Source organism: Aulonocara stuartgranti (genome assembly GCF_965226115.1).
Source record: "Aulonocara stuartgranti genome assembly, chromosome: 19".
Classification (NCBI taxonomy): Eukaryota; Metazoa; Chordata; class Actinopteri; order Cichliformes; family Cichlidae; genus Aulonocara; species Aulonocara stuartgranti.
Genome location: NC_138955.1, coordinates 12,332,127 through 12,343,035, shown reverse-complemented (window position 1 = coordinate 12,343,035; position 10,909 = coordinate 12,332,127). Strand labels below are relative to the sequence as shown.

Here is a 10,909-nt window from a genome sequence, read left to right as displayed (position 1 = left end):
CCCGAATCCTTCATTTAGGTTCTCATATCGACTACAAATAACAATAACACATTGTTCACACCTATTTATTGAATATTCACACATACAGAAAACACAGAGGCTCATATTATACTTCAAATCATCAGAATAATAGCAGTAATATGGTAATGATAGACACCGGAACAATCATAGTAATTATACTTTGATAAAATCATAGTAATACATTGATAAAATTCTCCACAGAGATATTTCAGGTTCACCGGAAATAATAATAAGCGATGACATTCCACTTCGGATCAAATGGGGCAAAAAAAGGAATCACTTTGGAGTTGAAATGAGGTCATAATGAAGGTAATACACACACATATTCACAGGCGCACACGCACACACATAGACTGTATGTATGTACATTTGGAGATATAACACCCAGTGTCGCCCAGCGACTGAGTGCAGTCCTTTTAAGAAATAGTTTCCATATTTGGCGAGGCTTTACAGTAGACTTAAATCATCCCCGTGTTAATCTATTTAATGTTGTATAAGTATATATGGCTGGTTTAGAAACAATAAGTGTTACAATCACACACTTTTGAATGTCAGCACCCCAAGTGTTCAGTTCAGAAACACAGATTCAGGTCATCTTTTTAAATCAAAGAAGTTTAAATATTCTCACAGAATATTACACAAGTGTGCGCAATCTCACATTAGACATATGGAAAATGTCTCCGATGAACTATTTTGCTGAGTTAAAGCCACATTGTTCACATGTCCTGGATTCTGAGGTTGTGTAATGCTTTGATAATGGCTGCACTTGTCTGCGTATGATTGAAAAGAAGCTCTCGTCGCTCAGTGACCCACTGCTGAATGCGTTATTTTCCGCTATCATAATTATGGCTGAACAAAGGGCTTACCTTGAAAAGCAGCCAGTTAAATGTTGCATAAATCAAAGCTTGAATTCAGCCTTGGAACGAAGGCTGTGCAGCTTGCTGCAGTCAGTATAAATGCACGTACTCTGTCATACTGTACGTTATATTTTCTTTGTGCAGCCATTTTAGCAGTGCCACATGAATTACAATCACTGTAATTACACAGGACAGGAAAGGAGCAAAAAAATCAAACCTGACTGTGATTTTTCTCCCCAATGCTGCTGTTGTATTAGGTGCAAACATAATCACTGTTTCATTTTGCCCTTTCACGATATAAAAATATGTAGCAGCAGGTGAATTCAGGCATCGCGGATGTTACAGATGACTCTGCTGAAGCAACGAATCTAGTTCTTAGCAAAGTTTCATAAATCTTTTGGGTACTGAAGAGGGGGAAAAGGCACCCCCATGAAGCTCAAACACAGGATAGCACCTTCTGTGTATGATGTATGTCTCAGGGCTACAATGCTCCAGGAAACTTTACAAGCAACCTGAAGGGGCAGCAGTTCCTTCAAATGGATCATTCTACATTTTGACTTGAGCATTGACTGGCAGCGTCTTGCAGTTGGTTGAATTCGGTAGCTCAGATACATTCATGTTCCTCTCAGGTTGATTTACCTTCTGGTGTGAGTTATCAGGCACACTGACCGAAAATTAAATCAGACTAACATAGGAGCTCTGAGCAGAATCTCATCATCCTGAAGGTTATGGTGTCCAATGAACTTTGCGGAAGAAAAAATTTGTAGCGTTACTGAACTGTTTGAACTTTCAAGTGTCTTGCCCCTCATCGTTAGAAATACAGTACCGACTAAGGTGGGTTATCTGCCATCAATCCAGTCCTATGTTGTTGAGGGGCTCAGTGTAAAAATCTAGTCTTGAGCTACCCCTCTTTTCTTTATATCTTGCTTGGTTTGGACTCTGGGGAGTTCAGTCCATGACCGATAATTTTCCTGATGATGTGCGACTGATCTGTTGCTAGTCAGATGCTTTCCAGATGGTATTGCATGTTAGATCAAAATCTGTTGGTATCTGCTGTAGAGAGTTTTTTAGGCCTCCCATTTCGTCTTTTGATCTCCCTTTTTCCAATTTCCTTAAATGCTTTAAGGACACACTGCACATCATACCAAGATATGTCACATTTTCAGCTAATAGCTCTTTGGGAAACAACTTCCTGGTGCAAAAATACTATTTTTCATCTGCCAAACTGTGTTATGTTTAAGATATTTCATAGATTTAACTAAAAAATTGGAACAAATGATGCGCTTTGTGACAGGCAACTAGTAACAAATTGCCTAAAAGTGGTTCTTTGTGTAGACACAGTATTGTTTCATCACTTAAGTTAGATGTCTTTTAAATGTTTTAGTGATAGGTCAGTGTTGAGAAGCTTAACAAACAAAAAACATTTTTCTCAAAATGGTCAAGTACAAGGGCTCAACTGAAAATGAGTGAAAAAGCAGCAAAGCCTTGAGAAAGTCTGGAGAACTATTGCTTTAAATATCTGGTTAATTGGAAGGAAAATGTAAAGAAATACAGGGGTGGCTCAAGAGTTTTGAATAGTACTGTACATCATGGTATGCACTTTCCAAAACAAACTAATATTTAATTTAACCATAATTTAAGAGAACTTGGAGGCAGCAGGGTTCATATTTTGAGGGAATCAGAGAGTATGCACATCTGTTTTTTTCCCCAGGGGCCCCTAAACCAGTTGAAACTAATCATGATTTAATGTATTAGTAATTGTAGCTAGCTTCTAATACAATTTGGTGCTAATATAACTTTTTGACTAAAAAAATGCAAACTAATGTCACTCACCTCAACCTTGTGTGCTTTTTTAGAGCTTGTTAGCAAGTGTTCACACTTTTGAGCTAAACAAAGTAAACATTATCCCTGCTAAACACAGCATGTTGGCATTTTCTTTGTCATAATGTCATGGTAACATTAGCACTTAGCATGGCTTAATCTTAAATAAATCAAACTGCTGGTCTGACATTGTGGCCCACTGAGGAAGCCAGATGTGATGCCACAAAAACAGCCCAGCGTCTGCTTTCCTCTCCTGTTGCTCTCTAATGAAATTCAACTGAGAAGCTTCCTCAGCACGAAAACAAACTCTGAAGTACATTTTCAAGACGACAAAATGTTTCATTTCTTTCTGTAACAGCTATGTATCAACTGAAGGAAACATGAAGAACTTTCGTTGAAAAACTCTGAACATCAATAACTTATTTAGCTATACACCTCTTTGTAATAGATCATTTCAATAACAATAATAAAAAACTACCAGTACTCAATCACCTACATTTAAAAAAGCCAGAACTAAGCGAGCTGCTGTAGCACCTTATTCAAACTCACTTCTATAAATGATATATATGATATATTAATCCAAAACCCCCTCTTTCCTGTTTTGAGAGCTGCACTGCAGAGAAAGGGTGCATGAAGGCCTCGCTTCCAGGAGTATCTCAGGCTGATACTGTAATTTTTCCTTTTTCTTTATACAAACGATACAGAAGGTTCACACAAGCTAAGCCACTAAGAAAAGCGTTTCATTTATACGAACGAGGATATGACAGTGACACGGCTGAGAGTCAGGCTATTGCTCTCGTCCTTGGATCGTTACGGCTGCTGACCCATCTCAACCAATCCTCACACGCTTTCATACACATGACCTCTCATTCTCCCTCCCTGTAAGTGTGTTCATGAGGAGGAAAAGACATGTTTTTGAAAAAGAAAAAAGAGGGATGAGCATGAAAAATAGGATATATTGAAGTGTATGTGGATGGTATGATGGGGGCTCTTTTTTTTCTTATAAACTCATTTACAAAACAACACCACTTTCTTGGCTATCCACTAAATATGAAGCTACAGCCAGATGTGCCTTAGTTTAGCTTTGCATAAAGACAGGAAAAAGGGGAAATGGGCAGCCACACTCTATTTAAATATGTATATTTAAATCAAAATATTTTAAAAAAGGTTGAAAGTTGGCGCCCACGCTAGCTTCCTCCCCGTTGTTTTCAGTCTTTATGATGAGCTATGTTAAGATGGGCTCCATAATCCAAATCTAAGTCTTGGAAAAACAAAAGCAAAACAAATGAGTGTATTTCCCCAAAATGTCAAACTATTAATTGAAGCCCACATTATAAACACTTTTCTAAAAACATTCCAAGTCCATCAGCTGGGAAATTTTCTTCTTCAACCAACTGGAACACATCATAATATCAAAATACAGGGTACAGACAGCAAAGCACCCTCCATACGGACAGTGTCCCAAGGATGGACCACGAGTCCGGGGTTTAGGCATGATAAAGGCATGGCTCAGCGCTGGATGGGACCTCTTCCAGATTGCTTGGGGTCAGTTGGTCAGGAACAAAAGAGAAGAAGAAGGGAAGAAGGAGTTGGCGAGGGTATTAAAGAGTTTCTGACTGGCAGGAGGAACCTCGGGAAAGCTGGGGAGGTTTCCTTAAATCGGATGGTGTTGAGTTTTCAGCACACTGAGCCAGTTGGATCAGCCTCCCCAGGAGTGTAGAAGTCAGGGATGGGTAGACCAGTGTGCAGTGTGACCTAAAGAAAAACACATTTACACACAAATGGGTTACTAAACTAAATCTATTCAATATATTTTTCCTCCTCCAGGGGGAGCTGTGGAACTATTCCCTCAAAGCATGAAGACTATTTTTCTTCCCTTTGGGAGGCATTTTGCTTCCTGGATACAGCACTACAAATGAGAAAACTGACTGGGAGCAAAAAAGAAATTCAAAGCTTCTCACTGATGTTGACTCTTTGAAGCTTTTTCTCTGTTAAGATTTAATCTCCCGAGGACATATTTGTAAAAGTTAGATAGTTGTAATGAATAATAACTGAACTCATGTGATGCTTTATTAATTCACAAGCAGAATCCTCACTTTCTGTTTGTTGCGGCGCTCCGGCAAAAGACAGAATTAGCAAATTAAACATCATCCCCCAGAGCGGCTCAGCACTTCCCCAGCATGAGAACAAATTTAAGACTGAAAGAAGAAATTAAAATCGAAAGGAAAACTATAAACTTGTTTTCTGCAATACCGTGCAGAGTCGGTTCATTATTTAGTCTCTGCAGTATTTGGATGTAAAAAATATATCCATTTTTACTTTATTTTTCGCCTTTATGCCTCGGTATGAACTGAAGTTTAAGGTTAGAGAGTAAATTCAGTTGGAAACAGATGATTGCAGTTACTTTGGTGCATGCATGGACTGAAATTTTCTACCTGGACGTTTCGGTTGAGGCTGATAGCGGGGTAGTAAGCGCCCTCCAAGCCTTCGAATGCCACTGGGCCCTGCTGCTCATCGTTCACGAGGAAGATGAGAATCCCACGTGTAAAGTCCAGCAGCACTCCTATTGTAGCTCCTTTAGTGATGCCACCGTCTGTCCTGTGTGGGCACAGGAAAAAAAACAAAGGATAACCGTGTTATTAATTTACCACGGTAACCCTCCAGTCCTGAGCTTAGATTTTCCATCAAAACATGGTAAAAAAAAATTAAAATCTAGCAGTGACTTATTTTAAGTCTTTGTCACTTTAGAGTCTGGATTCTTTCCAGCCTGTTAATCATATTATCAGTGCTCATATTTATCATGTAGCCTGTAACACTACTACTACTACTAATAATAATAATAAAAGTAACTACACCATGATCACATTGACCACATTTAAAAGCTACTTAAACATTCATTTACAGATGACAGACAGACATTTCGGTTGCTAGGATCAAAATTTGGCTTAAACAACATGAAATCGTGGTTTGGTCAGTCTGGTTGTATTATGTTGGTGTTTGGTGTGTTTAGTTGGCACACTTTAGGCCCCAAAGTACAAACTGAGCATCAATTAAATGGCACAGCCTACGCAAGTATCGTTAGAGCCCATGTACATCCTTTTATGGCCAAAGTATACCCATCTAATGATGGCTGCTTCTGGCAAGTTAACATAGAACGTCAAATCATCTCAATCTGAACATGGCGAAGAGTTCACCATACTTAAACAGTCTTCAGAGTCACCAGATCTCAATCCAATAGATCATCTTTAAGACAAATCTGCAGACACAGTGTGACGCTATCATGCCAATATTGTCCAGAATCTCTGGACAATGTTTCCAGCATCTTGCAAAAGGGAATCTTTTTTTAAGTGAAGCATTTTCCTGCACCTACAGTAATCTTATGCTAGAAGTAAACTTTATTTTACTTAGTGGCCTTTTATCCTGTGTTATGACAGGACAGTTGAGAATTGACAGGGAAGCTTGGGGCAGATTTAAACCCAGGCCTCTGCAACAAGCTTAATAAGTAAAACTGGTGTCCCTTTTCTAAACACTATTATACTGTACATGTAAAAGCAGAAGACTTCCATTTGTGATCGAAGAAATTACATCTGCATTAGTACATGGACAATCACTTGTCACTTTCTTTATTACCTATTGGTGTGCGAGTTGTTGTGCATGAACCAGGAGCGGTTATTGTCCACATACATGGCCCAGGCTTTGTCATCCTTCCCTAGCATCACATCCTTCAGGACGTCACTCCGAGCGATGCCGAAGGCTGGGTCAGGGTGGTTGTCATAGCGGTCAACGGTCATTTCCCAGTAATGAACACCTCGAGAGAAAGCAGTGTTCCCCAAGACCACTCGGTCATCATAGCTGTTGCACGTCACCGTCAGGTTGTCGTTGGAGAAGATGATGTCAGGGTGAGCGGACGCTGGGTCAAAGGTGAACCAAGCTACTGCACAAAGGGAAATGCGTACCATTAGGTTTTTAGTGTTAATAATATCAGTGACTTCGAGATGAGAGGCAATGATCATGATTTTACAAACACCACATAAAACCAGAAGGTAAAGGTTAGATGAGGTGAAGTTACACTGTAAAAATATCTGAATGGAGGGAACAGTAATAACATGAAAGACAAGAAGAAGACTTACTATCATTGTTATGATCAAACACGAATAATACCTAAACTATATACTTATACTACATAACTTAATCTATAACTTAATAAGCTTAACCACTTTTAGATAATCAAACTTGTGTCAAACAGTATGCAAATCTTAACCGGTTCCTGCACGGAAAAGCAGATTAGTTTGATAATTATGGGTAAGGAAATTGTTAATAAAATAAAACTTAACTTTAAAATACATAACTAGAAACTTCTAATAGTTATTATAGTAAGAGGTCAGTTCACCCAAACAAGAAAAGAAACGTGAAAGGTGAAAGGTAAAAGACTCTGTGTGGATGTTCATTTAGACTGTGAACTCAAGCTTGCTTGAGCCATCTGATAACCTCCACTATCAGAGCAGACTCTGCTGTGTTGGTCTACATAAGTTAAATTTGTATTGTCTTTAGGTGAACTGCTCCTTTTCTCTATTACAACACATTGCTTTTAAACTTCTTAAACCACATGCTAATGATAATTTTGCAATACTGCTTGACTCACAGCTGAAAGACACAGTAACAGATCTCTATGCAGGAAGGTAAACAGGCGGGCTTTTGCTGGGCTCCAGTGGACCTGCTTTTACTGGTGTCACCATGTGCAGCGACGTTCCATTACACTGCTTTATTTCCCGAAGGAAATAAAGCAAAGACATTTATTGTAGGCTTGTATTGCACGTTTAATAAGTGCAGCCCACAGAGGAGCAAACTGCCCACCTGCTGGGTTGAGTGTGAAGACCTCATTGATGAAACAAGCAATGGCCTGAAGGGGATCAGAGCAGAAACAGTGTGCAAGGAGAGTTATCCATACCTGTGCCTATAGACTGAATATCACATGGAGGGAGTCCAGCTAAAATGTGAAATGGTGGGGGGAGTGAAGAAGAAAAAAAGGAAAAGAAAAGAGGAAGAGGAGGAGAGCAAAGCGAAGCAGTGAAGCAGAGGGGTGGGAAGGGCGGTGGAGAGGGTAAAAAGCAGATTTGATCAGGGATCCTGGTTCAGCTCATTGGACATAAGACCAGAGGAGAGCCCCAAAATGAAAACAAAAGAGCTCCTAGAAACAAACCACTGCAGACTTAGAAGGAACAACGAAGGAACAATGAAAACAAAGCAATTGTTCTGAATAAGAAAAATAAGAAAAGGACAATCTGATCTGGAAGAAGGGTGCAACAACACTGAAAACGTCTGCGTGGTTAGATCACTTTGTACGCCTCCAACAGCTGCTGAGTGCTTTCTGTGTCAGGTAGGGAGGCTGTCTGGGCCTTTCAGGTCCACTGATGGATGACAAGCTTCCCCATCTATGCAGATTACCATTTAACTAATGGGAAAGCCGGTACATGGGTGGATTATACACAATCCAGCTGCTCCTCGAGGCCCTTGGGCTAAAAGGCGCAAAACACACCTTCGAACAGAATTCACATCCTGCTGCTGCCCACTGGATGAAAATCTTGTGTTTTGGAAGCCTTTAATTAATGTGATCATTTATTGTACTGCGTGAAATATAAAACAACAGAGGCTTTTTTCCGGATCTTTCAAATCCCTATGAAACTAACTAACTCAAAAAGCCTTGTGTCAGTCTGAAGAACATCAAAGAAAGAAGATTTTCTCTGCAGACTTAATATATAATATAATGTAAATACAGCATAATAATGAAAATATAAGGGTTTAACCAAGCAGCAGCAGGTTATGATTTCTTTAGATTCTCTGGAGTTAAATCAAGATTTCTCTGGCGTAAACTCCCAAATGTAGAAAGAAATGTAACTGAACTGTGATAATCAGTAAAAAAAAAGTAAGTAAGCCATTAGATTATATTACAAATGTTGTTAGAAACACCTGCCAGCTGTTTGCCAGCACGCAGATCTTCTTCATTGCATGACGTTACATTAACTACAACCACAGTGGTAACTACCCTTTTTTATGTTCATATAAAACACTTTGAAAATAATTCACTGTAACATTTCAGCTTATAATAATATCAATGGAAATACAGCCAACAGGATAAGATCATGCAAGAAAAGTGTCGGCATATTTGGGAAGATGTCAGCTGCACCTGAGGAACAAAAACATGAAGACAAACACGTGGGTGTTAAAAATGCTGAAAATATTTGCCTCTAAGAATAAATCTTGGTGGTTTGTAGAGCATCATAATTTCCAGCTTTCCATCTTGGGATAAAAAAGCTAACTGTGTGCCTTTTAAAAAAATGTTATAATGCTGTAATATAAACCTCCTCTCATTCATTTCCCCCACTTGTCATGGGAGCTACCAGTTCTTATATCATTAAGAACATCAGCAGTATTCTTTCTGTCAGCCGTGCTTCTCACCTCTTTAACTGCCAACACACATCTGCTCATTATGCCCCTAATTAGCTCCCCTTGTAGATATACCGACTGGCTTTTGGCTCCTGCCTGTTACTGCCTTACATACACCTTTGCACGCCTGCCCAGCTCCATTTGCTTTCCTCGCTTTGTTTCTTTGCTCTTGCCACCTGCTGGTATAGCTTGTTTTGAGCTGGCAGCATACGAGCCCGTTACCTGCAACATGGATATTTATGACATTGATTTGATAATGATATTTTGCCTAGCAAGCAATCTTGGTGTTTATTTTAAAGATCAATCTACAAACTGAGCAGGACATTTTACAGTGTGGTAATGGCAGACTAAAAATAAAAGGGAAACGGCGAAATCTTAATGGAAGTGAAGCAAAAGTATCTGAGTATCTGAGCATTTGTAGCCAGAGGCTGCTCGACCAGTGGTGCACCCAACCTGGTTGGAAATTAAAATCACCAATAAAATATGGCAGCGCTGCAGTGTCCCACTGTGCAAGGACGTGCTGATGGTTTGACCATCTTTATTTATTGTGTATGATAAAAACCTAATTGCCAATGTTCTCTGTTCTCACTGTTTAAATGGAGACGTTGCAATTTCTCGTTATTTCTCGTCTGACCTATACAATACACTGCCACTGATAATTAACTAATATCAGCGCTGGCCTGAGCAACCCAACATGTAGCTCTATTTTAAAAAGCACAGTGTTCTGAAAGCTTGCTTGCTCAGTAGCAAATATAAAATAAACGATGGCTGAATTTTGATTCTCTTTTTGCTCAAAACTGTCAGTGAGGTAGCGCTCTTAAAAAAACAAAACACCAATTCATACTTGAGTCTTTGCTCTTTCTAGATTCACAGTGATTTAAATTTACAGTGAAAACAAGAGGAAGAAGGAGATGAGGCTCAACGTACTCTCAGAGGTCTGCATGATCAGTGTCTTGCTGTACTGGCCGACTCCGCTGGCATTGAAGGCCTTCACCCTGGACTTGTACGTGCTGTTGAAGTGGAGCCCGTCCACTGTGCAGATGGTCTCCGTCCCCACGTACACTTCCTGTAAAGACACACAGTGCTTCCTGTTATGCTGGCAGATGCATCAAGTGCGTAACTATGACACCAAAGAGAGTCCATTTCTTCTGGAGGAGTGTCCCATTTGAATTTGGTGGAGAGGGTAATAAGAGAGAATGCGAGCTTGTACAACTGAACGTGGGCACGGCAGCCCACACTTGAGTATAAATAGACATGGGGACACAACTCGCCAGGCTCAGCGTGGAGCTGCGTAGGTGTGACTCAGTGAATCAGAGAATAAAGGAGGAAGAGAAAACTTCCCTCAGAATTTTTTGGCATAGTGCTGCATCAGATGCAGGTACAGCAATACAAGGATTTTAGTTTATATTATAGAGACGCACAGACCAGATGGCAAATTAATATTTAAACACTCACACACACACACACACACACACACACACACACACACACACACACACACACACACACACACACACACAACCCCAAACCAAATCATCACAGATGCTGCAAAACATTCGCCACGACTCTCGTCTTGGTGCGTTTGTGTTGACGATCACACGCTAACACAAAAAGTCTCCAGGCTGTAATACAATTTGGCAAGGGCTCTCTACCAATTAGCAGTTAGCAGATACAGTTTGTGAATCAGTTGGCAGATTGGATGCGAATGCTCACCATGTTACTCCACACTTGTAATTAAGAAACAGACAATTACAGAACACGAAAAG

General features: G+C 39.9%; 1 protein-coding gene across 1 annotated transcript in view; it reads right to left on the bottom strand.

Annotated features, from left to right (window-relative positions):
- Positions 1-62: 62 nt before the first annotated feature.
- The window catches only part of trim9 (tripartite motif containing 9), a 45,774-nt gene continuing 34,927 nt past the window's right edge, over positions 63-10,909 (bottom strand). The window contains 5 exon segments of the mRNA XM_082515303.1: positions 63-4,454; positions 5,135-5,297; positions 6,330-6,633; positions 7,648-7,686; positions 10,071-10,209. Of these exon segments, the coding sequence (XP_082371429.1) occupies positions 4,377-4,454; positions 5,135-5,297; positions 6,330-6,633; positions 7,648-7,686; positions 10,071-10,209 (723 nt within the window). The 3' untranslated portion in view covers positions 63-4,376.